Source organism: Mirounga leonina, unplaced genomic scaffold, assembly GCF_011800145.1.
Source record: "Mirounga leonina isolate KUSES-001 unplaced genomic scaffold, KU_Mleo_1.0 Mir_166, whole genome shotgun sequence".
Lineage (NCBI taxonomy): Eukaryota > Metazoa > Chordata > Mammalia > Carnivora > Phocidae > Mirounga > Mirounga leonina.
The window spans coordinates 31,424,742-31,437,142 of NW_023270418.1; the positions used below are offsets into that span (position 1 = coordinate 31,424,742).

The 12,401-nt window shown below is 61.1% G+C and overlaps 1 protein-coding gene across 3 annotated transcripts in view; it reads right to left on the reverse strand.

The window, feature by feature from the left end:
* Positions 1-8,423, reverse strand: part of LTBP3 (latent transforming growth factor beta binding protein 3) — a 17,988-nt gene extending 9,565 nt beyond the window's left edge. Inside the window, exons 1-11 of one of the 3 annotated variants that reach the window (XM_035013218.1) lie at positions 7,588-8,423; positions 4,191-4,520; positions 3,849-4,051; positions 3,566-3,671; positions 3,256-3,348; positions 2,958-3,080; positions 2,296-2,454; positions 2,024-2,209; positions 1,457-1,473; positions 1,310-1,382; positions 1,063-1,161 (exon numbers count right to left, since the gene is read on the reverse strand). In XM_035013218.1, the coding sequence (XP_034869109.1) occupies positions 1,063-1,161; positions 1,310-1,382; positions 1,457-1,473; positions 2,024-2,209; positions 2,296-2,454; positions 2,958-3,080; positions 3,256-3,348; positions 3,566-3,671; positions 3,849-4,051; positions 4,191-4,520; positions 7,588-7,903 (1,705 nt within the window). In that variant the 5' untranslated portion in view covers positions 7,904-8,423. Of the gene's footprint in view, positions 1-1,062; positions 1,162-1,309; positions 1,384-1,456; positions 1,474-2,022; positions 2,210-2,295; positions 2,455-2,957; positions 3,081-3,255; positions 3,349-3,565; positions 3,672-3,848; positions 4,052-4,190; positions 4,521-7,587 lie in introns of all 3 variants that reach the window. The other 2 variants (XM_035013221.1, XM_035013219.1) reach the window with 2 other exon arrangements.
* Between the last annotated feature and the right edge of the window lie 3,978 nt (positions 8,424-12,401).

The window sequence follows — 12,401 nt, forward strand, 5'->3', positions numbered from 1 at the left end:
ACATTCCCACAGCCCCCAGGGCTGTCACCGTTGTTCTAGCCTGGACAGGCCTCCAGGATAGCCACCTTCCCCCTGGGCCCTCACCCCCAGAGCACATCTAGCCTCCTAGATTTCAATCAGGCTGGTGGCTCCCTTGTAGCTTTGGAGTCCACACAGACACGGACTAGAATCTGGCTCCGATGTGTGACGGCGGTGGGGGGGGGGGCAAGCTACTGAACGATGAAGCTAAGTGTACCCACTTTCACAGTATGAAAAGGTTAAATGATACTTAGTACATAAAACCCTTCAGTCAGTGCCTGGCACAAGGCAGTTGCTCAGCCGTAGCTAGCAATTATCATGATGGCCCAAACCCTGCAGACACTTCCCACAGCCTTTGGGATCAAACCCAAGCCTCTTAACAAGGCTCTGTGCATCGGCCCTCCCTGGGTTCAAAAACACTGGTCTGTGTGTGGTTTTCCCTCCTCCACCAGTGTTTCATGTGCCCTTTGCCTGAGCTTCACTTGGAATGTCCCTTTTCCCAACCTGCACTCCCCTTCCTCCCACACTTCTTGTTCATTTCTAAGACTCTCTAAAGCCCGGCCCAGAAAGCCTTCTCTCGTTGCCCCCCTACATATTATCACAACCCCCCAGACTTCTTTCCTTCTCGGATTTATTTTTGCATGGCATTTATGAGACATACTAGGTTTTTAGTCACTGATCCATCTGTTGTCTGTTTACTCTGCAAGAACAGAGTTCTGGCTTTTGTTTACCACTTATCCCCAGCACCTAAACGGTGCCTGGCACATAGTAGGTGCTTAATAAATATTTGTTGAATGAATGAATGAATGAATAAGTGCCTTCAGACTGGGTGGGGCACCACAATACCCAGATCACTTGAGGGCAGAATGGGGTCTCTGCTGCACATGATGGCTTCCCCAGAGCCCAGCCCAGGACCTGGCACCCAGTAAGCCCCGGATGAGTGCTAGTGCTCAGGAATGATTGCAGGGGGGTGGGTAAGGGAGGAGTAAAATTAAGCCAGGGACGTGGCTTCTCTGGGTCGTGGCCTAGGCGGGCAGGTCTTACCTGTGACCTGAGTAGGAGCGATCTCCACCGCACTGCGGGATGGGGGCAGGTCCGGCAGGAACCAGCGCACAGTAGGTGGCGAGGGCCGGGAGATCAACTCTGTAGGCAGATGCCCGTCAGGGGGTGTGGGGGATGGGAGAGCCACCCCTCTCCAGGCAGGCCCAGCTTCACTATCCCCTGATGGTGTGGCTGTCCACCACCCCCAGTGACAGCCCTTGAGGACTGGTCCCTGCAGTGCCCAGCTCACCCGGGTAGGGCCTGGCGGGAGACGTGGTGGCGATCGGGTGGCTCTGCTGAGCTGACTGCTCCTCGATCACTGGCTGTGAGTGACAGCAGCATGAGCCCACTGTCGCCTTCGCTTCCCTGCTCCTCCCACCTGGGCTCTCATACTCACTGAGTCCGTGCTCACCCCTAAAAGGGAAGAAGATGGGGCATTAGTGCAGGGCTGGGAGAAGGGAGTTAAGACTGGGATGGGCAGTGGGTATTTGTGGTCAGGGTCTCTGAGAGTTCAACAATCATGTCTTGGGTCAAGGGTTAAGAATTAGATCCTGGGGTCAGGGGAACAGGTATAGGGCACAATGGTTGGTCAAGGTCCTTGGGTTATAGAGCAAGGCTTAGGAGGTTATAGCTAGGGTCAAAATCCTTGGATCAGGAGTCAGAAGGTCAGATCTAAGGACAGCATTTGGGCTGGATCAATGCCCTAGTCTGGAAATCAAAGGGGTTCCAGGGTCAGAGGAAAAGATCTGGAGGGCAACGGATGGTCAGATCCTGTTGATCAGGGGACAAATCCTGGGGTTACAACCTTGGTTAGGGATGAGAGGGCCAGCTCTGGGGGTCCGTGGTTAGGTCAAGGATTGGGAGTTAGGGATTAGACTCTGAGGTCATATCTGTGGATCAGGAGTCAAGGGGCCAGGTCTAGGCGTTCCGCATTTGTCAGGGAATGGAAAGGGTCAGGCCAGACCTCGCTCTTCCTCGGTGTCCTCAGGGGGCGGTGCCCGGCTGGGGCTCTCCGGGGGCTGCTGGGGCTTGGGTGGCCCGTCCGGGTGCAGGAAAAGGGAAAAGTCACTTTCGCCCTGAATGGTGAGCGTCTGGTGGGAAGTGAGGATGTGGTACCCCTTCCCAGCTGGACAGATCTCCTTGAAGGCAGCTGCGGCCAGAGCAAGGGGCAGAGAAGTGAGTGTTTCCGGGACGGGCACATAGACGGCCGCTCAGCCCCACGCGCCCCAGGCTCACCAGTGCCATCGGCGGGACAGCGCTGGCACCTGGCGCCCCAGGCCTTGCCCACACTGCAGCAGCAGAGCTGGCGGCTGAGGCGCGTGGTCAGTGGGTGCTGGCACTGGTGTTCGGGGCTCACCAGGCGGAAACACAGGCTCTTCTCCTCTGGCTTGTCCGCTGCGGGGGGCCGGGGCCGGGCATGGACATCTGGGCTTGAACACTGCCCATGTCCGTCTTCCCAGCTGCTCCAGGCCTCGCCTCTCTGGCTCAGACAACTCTTGATCCTCATGTGGCCTCTGACCTCACCCAACCCTCAGTTCATGTGATTCCTGAACCTGTGTTTCTCTGGCCTCATGTGACCCCTGAAATCTCTGTGACCACTGGCCCCGCTGACCCCTGATTCTGGATGTTCTAGACTTCATTCCTCCTACCCATCAAGCCCATGATCTCATACGACCCTCACTCTATATAGTCCCTGACCCCGTGTGACCTCCAACCAGATCCCGTGTGACTCCTGACCCCCCTGATCCCTGATCCTATCCGCTCTGGGCCTTACTCCTCCTGCAGTCAATCCTTGACCCCACTCTGACTTCTGTGACCTCTGATCCTTGCTCCTTGGAGCCTTACCTCTCCTGTCCATGCCTTGTGACCTCCCAGGGACCTGAGCCCCCCATTCTCACCAATGCACTGCGTTCGGGAGGGGCCCAAGCTATGGCCAGGTGGGCAGACGCAGCGATAGGAGCCCGGGTTGTTGAGGCAGTCCCCATGGCGACACACGCCCGGCATCGCGCACTCGTTGATGTCTGCGGTAAGTGGGAGTGTGATCCCTGTAGTGTGCGGCCACAGGGTGACAGCCAGCTACTCCAAGAACCTCAGGGTCCTGCCCCAGCCCCGCCTCCTCCCTCACCCACCTTGGGGCCTCCCCCAGTGGCAACGGGCTTGTCCCTCCAGCCCACAGAATCTCCTGGCTGGCCATACCCTGGCAGTGGGTGCTGTTGAGTCTCTTGTAGCCCTGGGGGCAGTCAGCGCCCACCTCCCCACGGACAGGTCCTGGTTTCTGCACCCCTGTGTCTGCAGAGAGAGGAGAGCGTGGCAGGGGAGGACACTGGGGGGTCCTGCAGAGAGGGAAAGGAGGGCGCTGCGGAGGAGCAGAGCGGGAGGCTGAGGGGAATTTGGTGGGCAGGGAGAGGCTCAGGCTGCACCGATTGCGCCCTCCCCCTGCAGGGGAGGAAGAGGTGGGCGTGGGTCCACCGTGCGGTGGCGGGCCTCCCTGAGCCCCGGCACTCACACTGCAGCTGGGGGCACTTATGGCACTTGCTCTGGCCCCAGGCGGTGCCGATGCTCCCGCAGCAGTCCTCCTGCTTGGTGAGGCCCGGGAGGGGATTGCTGCCGCACTAGGCAAAGTTGGGACAGGGGTCACAGGGCGCCCAGCCCCGCCCGGCCTCCCTCCTCGGGGCCTTCACCTCCCCCTGTCAGCCCAGGGACCCCCGTTTTGGGCAATCCGCGTTGAGTGGGAACAGGGCAGCCCTGAGACCCAAGGGCCGGTCCAGCTGGACTGTGGATTCACTCACGGGCTGCTTGGGCAGTGTGTCCTGGAAGCAGCGGCCCAGGGGCTTCTGGGTGGGTGGCCGGGGGTGCTGGGGCTTGGGGTGCGGCAGCAGGTGCTGCGAGGGGGCGGGGCCCTCGGCATTCGGCCCCTCGATGCGGTGCACTTGGACCGAGGCCTCGGGCGGATGGTGGACGCGCACGTTCACCACGGGGGGCGGGGCCTGCACTGGGGGGCGGGGCACGGTGGCTTCAGGGCTGCCCCGGACCAGAGGTTGTCGTGCGGGGTGGGCGGGGCTCCTCGAGGTCCCGCGACCCTGGTGTCCGCCCACTTCGGCCTCCCCGAGTCCCGCCCGGTGGTCCGGTACCTTCCGCTGAGATCTGTCCCGGCCCGAGGGGCACCAGGAAGGCTGCATGCTGGGCAGGGGGCCCCTCCCCAGGCCCGGGCGGATCCGCGATCACCTGGACCGCGTAGATGGCGTGCTTGCTGGCCACAGACTCGCTCTCCGGAGCCAGGGGCGGCAGCGCACCTGTGGACAGGGCCCCGGCCCGGCCCAGCCCAGGGCCTGAGCCGCCGGTGCCCCCACCAGCTCCTCCAGCGGGCACCTGGCAGAAGCGACCGGTGAAGTCCGGGGGACACAGGCACTGGTTTCGGGAGGAGCACTGGCCACCGTTCATGCAGGGCAGAGGGCACACCACTGAGGAGGGGAGGTGGATCAGGGACCAGGCCCAGTCCCTCACCCACATCCTGTCTCTTTCCCCTCCTCCTTACTTCCTTGCTACCCACGGACTCTGTCCTCCTTGGGAAGCTGGGTTTTGGAACCCCTAGAAACTGCTCTCTAGGTCCCCCAACATCCTTCTACCCATGTTGGCTTCTGGGGTCTTATGTCCTGGTTAAATCCTAGCTAGGAGGCCATTTGCCAGCTGTGTGGCCCTGAGCACCTTCTCGCCCTCCCTGTGCCTCAGTGTTCTCATCTGTAGGGATGTTTGTTGTGTCTATTAAATGAGGTAATGCCTGTTCAGATAGTTAGCACAGTGCCTGGCCCAGGAGGGTGTTTAATAAGTAGTATCAGATGATGATGATGATGATGATGATGATGGTGGTGGTGGTGGTGGCCGAACAACCGTTTTCTCCTCTGGCTTTCCCCTCCAAACTTTCCTGGGAATGTGATCTCTATCTGGCACTTCCTCTCTTCTAAATTCTCCCCCATTCAAACCTCAGCCCTCTCTGAGCTCCCGCGCCCCCCTTTGTCTTGACATCCCAGGGCCCACACCTCACACTATCAGCGATGCCCACATCTCTAGCTTCTACCTCTCTGGGACCTCTCTTGGGCACATCGACCCTGGGGAGATCCGCATCCTGCTTCCCCCACTCCCCCTCCCACTGTGGACTACCACTGGGAAATCCCTGACTGCCTAGGTCATTCTACTGAGCCTCAGAGACTCCATCTCTCCTGCTCCCACTCTACCCAGTTCCGGCCTCTGTACAGTCTCATGAATCCATGTCCCCTCCTCCCCATGCCCTCTGCTCCTCCTGTGCCTTGAGCCTTGCCACCCATGCTCCTTGCTGGCTTCCTGCCTCTCTCCTGCCTGTCCACAGCCCAGTACCCCCAGAGAAATCCGCCTCAGGCAAATCCCTGGCCTGTCACACCCCTGCTCACTGCTTGCTTCCTTGCCCAAATATTTAAGGCTCTCCATGGCCCAGAATGAACCTTCTATAAGCCGATCCCCCTCTGCTCTTTCCACACGCATGCCACACCCTAGGACTCCTCTCCCTCCTCCTACAAATGTATCACATCTCCTGCCTCCATGGTTTTATTCATGCCATTTCCTTCCCTTCAGGGCCCTCTGCCCCCACCTCTACATATTCAAATATTATCCTTCCAGCCTCAGCTTCTCCTCCAGGAAGGGAGCCTTTCCTCACCACCACCACCCCACCTCTGTTCCCTCTCCCGAGTTATCACCCTCTGCCCAGCTCTGCCTGGCACTTGACTTGGTTATATTTATGTCTGTCTCCCACACTGTAACAGGGTGCTGTGGAGGGGCTGGGTCTGCCTCAGCTCTGGGTCCCAGAGGAGGTTCAGGGGGGATAAATGAAGGAGTGACTGAGAGGCTGGGACCTATGTCTTTCTGTGACATGCAGTCACATCCCACATCCAGCCTTGGGGCCCTGAGCTCCCACACCAGACCCAGCCCCTCTCCTGCCTGCCCCATGGCTGCCCTCACTTCCCAGAATGGAAAGGTGGGGGTGATGCTCTTCTGGACACCTGCAGGGCCTCAGAGGGACAACCCACATCCATGGCCATCAGGGCCTGGCTAATAGCATCCCAGCCCAGTTCATCCTGCCAGGACTCTCAGGGCAGGAGGGGTGTGTCCTGGGCTGGGGGAGGCAGGATCCTCTCCTTCCTGCCTCCCAGTGAGTCACCCATAGTGGTGAGGGTGACCTCTCAATGACACCCGCCCACTGTGGCCTGGGCACCAAGCCTGGGGGATGTGGGCAGCACGGATGGAGACAGCAGCCTGGGCAGGATGGCCGGGGGTCTGGGAGGCTGGGCCCACATACACTCACATGCACGGTCATCTTGTCTCTCTCTCTTTCTCTCTCGCTCGCTCTCTCACACACACACGCACACACACAAACACACATTCATTCTGGCACCAACACAAGCTCACAGAAACACTCCCATAGTGACTGGAGACATGCACCCAAGACAACACAAAGAAACATGTAATTAATCATAGAGTGTCACTCTAAAGCCTATGCATGCACACAAGCGCGCGCGCGCGCGCACACACACACACACACACACACACACCCTCAGGAGAACTGTGAACCATATTAGTGGGGTTCCTTGGGTCTGTGAGTCGGTATGTGAGTATAGGAATGTGTAAGAGGGGCCATTTTGCTGGTGCCATCCTGGGCCCAGCCTAATTACCCTCTCCAGGAGGGTAATTACTGCTGGGACACCTCCCCCAGCCTGGCCCACAGGGCCCTGGTGGGAGGTGAGCTGAGCCCCAGGCCTGGCCCTTTGAAGAGAGATGCTGGGGAAGGCGTAGACTCCAAGTGGAGCTGGGGAGTCATGAGGGCTTGTTGGGGAGGGGAGACTCTGAGGCAGAGCTCTTGAGAGCTTATGGGGAAGGCACAGATGGGACAGCAGGAAAAAGAGGGACTGAGGACCCAAACCAGCCCCCACCTCCAGGCCTGCACTCCACTCTTTAGGCCTCAGCACCTCTTCCCTCCGAGACCTTGCCAATATCTAACCTCTTGACCCCCAGCCCTGGCCTTGGTTCCTCCCAGAGCATGCAGGTGTCTACCCCTGGCAGGCCCTGCTGTAGACATTTTGAAAGGACTTTTCCTGTTTCTTCCAGCAAATCCGTTTCTTAGGGGAATATTTACCCCTTCTCTGCGACCTCCTGGCCCCAGCTCACATCCCTCAAAAGCCCCTGTGCGCTGACCCTGACTCCCTCTCAGAACCCAGCGCCTTCCCAGAGGCCTGTGTCATCCGGGAGCCCAGCATGACCCCACACCTCAGGCCTCAACGCTAACCCCGAGCGGTGAAGTCCTGGTCCATGCAGCCCCTCGGACTCTGGCCCCAGGACTCCAGCCTCCCAAGCCCCTCGTTGTCCCCGGGGCCCCAGGCCGCCAGAGCTCCGCTTTCTGCACCCCCGGCCCCCCAGTGTCATATACCCTGCTCCGCCCCGGCTCCCGCATTTGTGGGGGCGCCGGCCTTCCCGCTCCCCCGGCCCGTGCCCCCTGGCCCTCACCCACGCGGAAGCCGGAGCCCGTGAGCGTGTCGGTGCTGTGGCCATTCTCTCCGATGAGCGTCATGTTGGAGCCCTGCTGACAACTGTCCCGACACTGGCCCTTGAGACAGGTCCGCTTGCAGATCACCGGCGCAAAGACCACCTTGAAGCGCTCGCGGGCCAGCGCCCCGCCCCCGCCGGCGCCCCGCTCGCCCGCCGGCCCCCCCTCGGCCCCGCCGCCCGGGCCCAGCAGCAGCAGCAGCGCCAGCAGCCCCGCCGCCCCCGCCCCGCGCATCTCAGGGGCCAGGCCGCCGGCAGCCCCGCGGGGCCCGGGCATCCGGGGCCGCAGGACCCGGGGGGGCGCGCCCGGGCCGGGGCTATGGTCGCGGCGCCCGGGGGGTGGGGTAGCAAGCCGGGAGCCCCGGGAGAGGGCAGAGAGGGCAGCGAGGGAGAGGAACAGAGGAAGCGCGCAGGGAGGGGACGGCAGGCGCGGGCGGGGGCCCCGGTGCGAGGCAAAGAGATGGAGGCTGGACCGCGAGGAGCCCAGAAACTTCCACAGCCCCGGGAAGGAGCCCCGCCACGAGCCTGGGCCGGGGAGGTGGGAGGGGGGGGGGCTGCGAAGGCCCCAAACTGAGGCGGCCGCGCGGAGGCCGAGCGAGTTGAGGCGGAGAGGAGGAGCGAGGGGAGAGGAAGGCCGGGCGGCCGGCCCGCTCCGCGCCTCCCCCGGCCGGGCTGGGCTCCCGCGGCCGCCGGGAAGCAGGGAGCGCGCGGGGCGGACGCAGGGAGAAGTGAGCAGTTGTTTTCCCTGGCTGCGGCGCGGCGGCGGCGGCGAGGGGGCTGGGACGCTGGCCCCGGGCCAGGGAGACAGTTTTTTTTCTGTTTCAAGCGTCGCCGCGGCCGCCCGGAGTAGCGAGGGCGTGCGGGCGGGCGGAGGCCGGGGGGCGGTCCCCGCCCCAGATGCCCGCCCCGCCGGAACCCGCCGCCGCCGCCGCGCTGGGCGCTTTCCAGAGGGCCCTCACCTGGGACGCGGGCCGGCCCGCCGGATTCCTCCGGGCGGGGCGGCGAGGCCGCGTGGGAGCGGGAAACCGAGGCTGGGGGAGGAACCGGGCCCTGGCCGGGTCACGCGGCCGCCGGGCGGCCAGGTGGGGCTGGAACCCCGGCCTCTCAGCCCTTTCCCAGCCTCCCTTGCGCAGGCGGGGGGCTCACCAGCCCAGAGTCACTTCGCATTAGTGCCGGTCCACTCCCCTCTGAGGAGAGGCTCGGGGAGAGGGCACCCTTTGGCCAGGGGCTCCGTGAGGGGTCCAGAAGAGAGCAGAAAGAACAAAGCTGGAGACCCAGCTTCCCTGCCAACCGCCACCCCCTCCACCCACCCCCACCCCCACCCCCACCCCCGACTCTAAATGGCTTCCTGGTGCCCACCCTGCCCCCACCCCCTTCGCCTTGTCTGGCCGGGCTGGCGGGGCTGGCTCTGGGCCTCAGACACTCTGGAATCGCCAAGGTCTGAGCTCAGGGCCTGGCCCCCTTCCCAGGCTAACAGCCGGGAGGAGGGGGGTGCTGCTTGAGGGCCCAGGGGGCTGGGGAGGGGCACAGCAGGGCCCCAGGGCAGGGGTTGGCAGGGGCTGGGGAGGGGCCTTGAGCTTGGTAAGGCTGGAGAGGGGCCAGGCCTGTCCACTGGTCTGGAAGGGAGGCCCTGGAGGGCTGCAGTGTCCTGGGGCCCCAGCCCTAGCAACAGGGCATGGCCAGGAGACCCCAGGACTCAGTGTCTGACTCAGAGAACTCAGCAGGGGGTGGGTGTGACCAGGGTATCCAGAGCAGAACACTGCCAAGTCAGGGTGGCACCAGACCCTCTCCCGCTGGGCACTAGGGGTGGCAGTCTGACCGAGGGGAGGGGGTTCGGGGCGTTGCCTTTAGGAACACCTGTCCAGGGAACTCATGGTTTTTACTTTGAGGATGGATTTATTCGGGTAGCTTTGGAGGGGCTGAGGGAGACCCGTAAGTGGAGGCCCTGCCTGAATTGTTCATACAGCCTGGTGTTGCAGGGATGGGGTGAGGCCACGTCCTCAGGGGATCCCTACTGCTGGAATCCCCAAGTGGGTGTGAGGGGCAGCCCCGCCCTCCCTCTGGGTGCAGGTCGCAGGTCGTACACTGAGGTAGGAAATAATACTGAGTGCTTACCACCCACCAGGTGCAGGGCTGAGCATTTTAGAGTCATTTTTTCCTCACACTCATTTGACCCTGACCCTCCTCTGACCCCAGAGCAGGCTGTGGTTCGCCTGGGAACACAGCACAAACGGACCAGGGATCGAGTCTTAATCTCTCCAAGCCTGTTTTCTCACCTGTGAAATGGGGATCTAGTCATTCAACAGCCTGAGCACCTACCACCTACCAAGCTCTTGCTAAGAGACGGGACCAGTCCCTGCCTTGCTGGAACCTCTGTACGGGCAGAGCCCGGACATGTGACACAAATCAATTCACACATGACGGTGGCTACAATAGAGGCGGGTGCTGTGACAGAGAAGAACAAGAACTGGGAGCAAGAGCCTGCAGGCACCTTCGGGTCCAGGAAAGCCCTCTGGCAAAGGGACTTGTAAGCGGGAGGCTGGGAGAGGAACAGGAGTTCCTGCAGGGGGGAAGCCTGCAGGGGGCCTGAGGGACTGGGGCCCAGGGGTCAAGAGACAGTTTACAGAGGGGATGCAGGCTGAGGGAGGGGAGGGGAGAGAGATTCAGTTCTTCTAGGAACTAAAAGAAGGCAAGCAAAGCAACAGGGCGCGAAGGGGGAGAGAGAGTATGGAGGTGGGAGGCCACCGTGAGGAATTTGGGTTTTCTTTTCTTTTTTTTTTTTAGATTTTATTTATTTATTTGACAGAGAGAGAGATAACGAGAGCAGGAACACAAGCAGGGGGAGTGGGAGAGGGAGAAGCAGGCTTCCTGCCGAGCAGAGAGCCCGATGTGGGACTCGATCCCAGGACCCTGGGATCATGACCTGAGCCGAACGCAGACGCTTAACGACTGAGCCACCCAGGCGCCCTGGGTTTTCTTTTCATTGCAATGGGACTGTATCAGGGCAAGAGGGGGTGCTGTGGCCAGCGTCCCGGAAGAGATGATGTATTTGGGAGGTGGAATCTAGACGTTGGGTGAGTGGCAGTGACCGGAGAGGCGGGTGGCTTGAATGGCTCCAGGGGTCTGGCTCAAGCCTGTGGGTGGGTGAGGAAGGTGGCAGAGGAGAGGGAGACACGGGGAAGAGTCTGGAGTTCTGTTTGGGGCTTGCTGAGTTTGAGATGCTTGTATCCTCCAAATAGAGACATCTCAACCCGGAGGGCTAGAGCTCAGACAGCATGTCTGGCCTGCAGACAAAGACTTGGGGTCCCCAGCGTACAGAGGCATCCGTGGCCATGGGAAAGGATAGGCTTAGCCTGGGAGAGAAGGGGGCCCTGGGTGAACCAGGGAGGTCCCCACTCCCAGATCAGGGAGAGAAGGCAGAGTCAGAAGCGGCTCAGAAGGAGCAGCTGGAGAGAGCACAGAGGAAAACCAGGGACATGATGGGGAAGAGTGAGAGGAGTGTTTTGGGAGGAGAGCGGGACGACAGTGATTCCCGCGGCTGAAAGCAGGATGGGGTGGTGATTTGGGGCAGTGAATGCAAGCACCCAGCCCGGGGCCCTGCACATGCTAAGTGCTCAGTAAATGTTATCTGTTGTCATTACCAAACTCCTTAAGCCCAGCAGGGAGCCAGCAGGGAACAGAGGGCACCCTCACGTGGGTGATTGAGGGGGCTAGACAGGAGGGGCTATTTACAGCGGGCCAGGAGACCACCAGGGCCAACAGACCTGGCCACTGAAGGGACTGGGAGGGGGGATCCATTGACCCACTAAGCTCAGCCCAGACCACAGTAGCTGGAGCCGTGGCCTGTAGCAGAGACCCTCGGCACCAGTCCACCTGCGGCCTGCAGGGTAGGGGCTGGGGAAATAAATCTTACCCTAGTCTCCTCTTGTCCAGGCAGGCCTCCCAGGGGCTGAACCCCAAAGGAAGCCTGCAGACAGGGGCCCCTGGGGGGCTTTAGCCCACGAGGTTAGCAATGGAGCAGGGAGGACAAGGAGGCAGAGTGGACTAGCGGGGCAGACTGTGACAGTCCAACTCCCAGGGTATCCTTGGCCTGCCCACTGTCTATCCTCATCTCCTGTGTCACCACACCCAGCCATCCCACCCCCTAGAATCTACCAGCATGCTTCCATGCCTCCTAGATGGAGTTCTTCTGCAAGTCCAAGGAGACTATGCCCTTTTCCATCATTCTAGATCATTTCCACCGCCTAAGAGATCTCCTCACAGCCACTGTGCCTGCCCTGGTCCCTCCTCTACTTGGTGCTAGAGTCACCTTTTAAAACCTGATTCCAGGGGTGCCTGGGTGGCTTAGTCGATGGGCGTCTGCCTTTGGCTCGGGTCAGGATCCCAGGGTCCTGCATCGGGCTGATCGAGCCCTGCATCGGGCTCCCTGCTCGGCAGGAAGCCTACTTCTCCCTCTCCCGCTCCCCCTGCTTGTGTTCCTGCTCTCACTAACTCTCTCTCTCTGTCAAATAAAAAAATAAAATCTTAAAAAACCCCCAAAAAACCTGATTCCAGGGCGCCTAGGTGGCTCAGATGGTGAAGTGGCTGCCTTCGGCTCAGGTCATGATCCCGGGGTCCTGGGATTGAGTCCCGTATCGGGCTCCCTACTTAACGGGGAGTCTGCTTCTCCCTCTGCCTTTCATGAATAAATAAATAAATAAAATCTTAAAAAAAAAAACCACACCAAAAATTCCTAATTCCAACCATGCTACTCCCCTGCTTAAAAAACCTCCAGT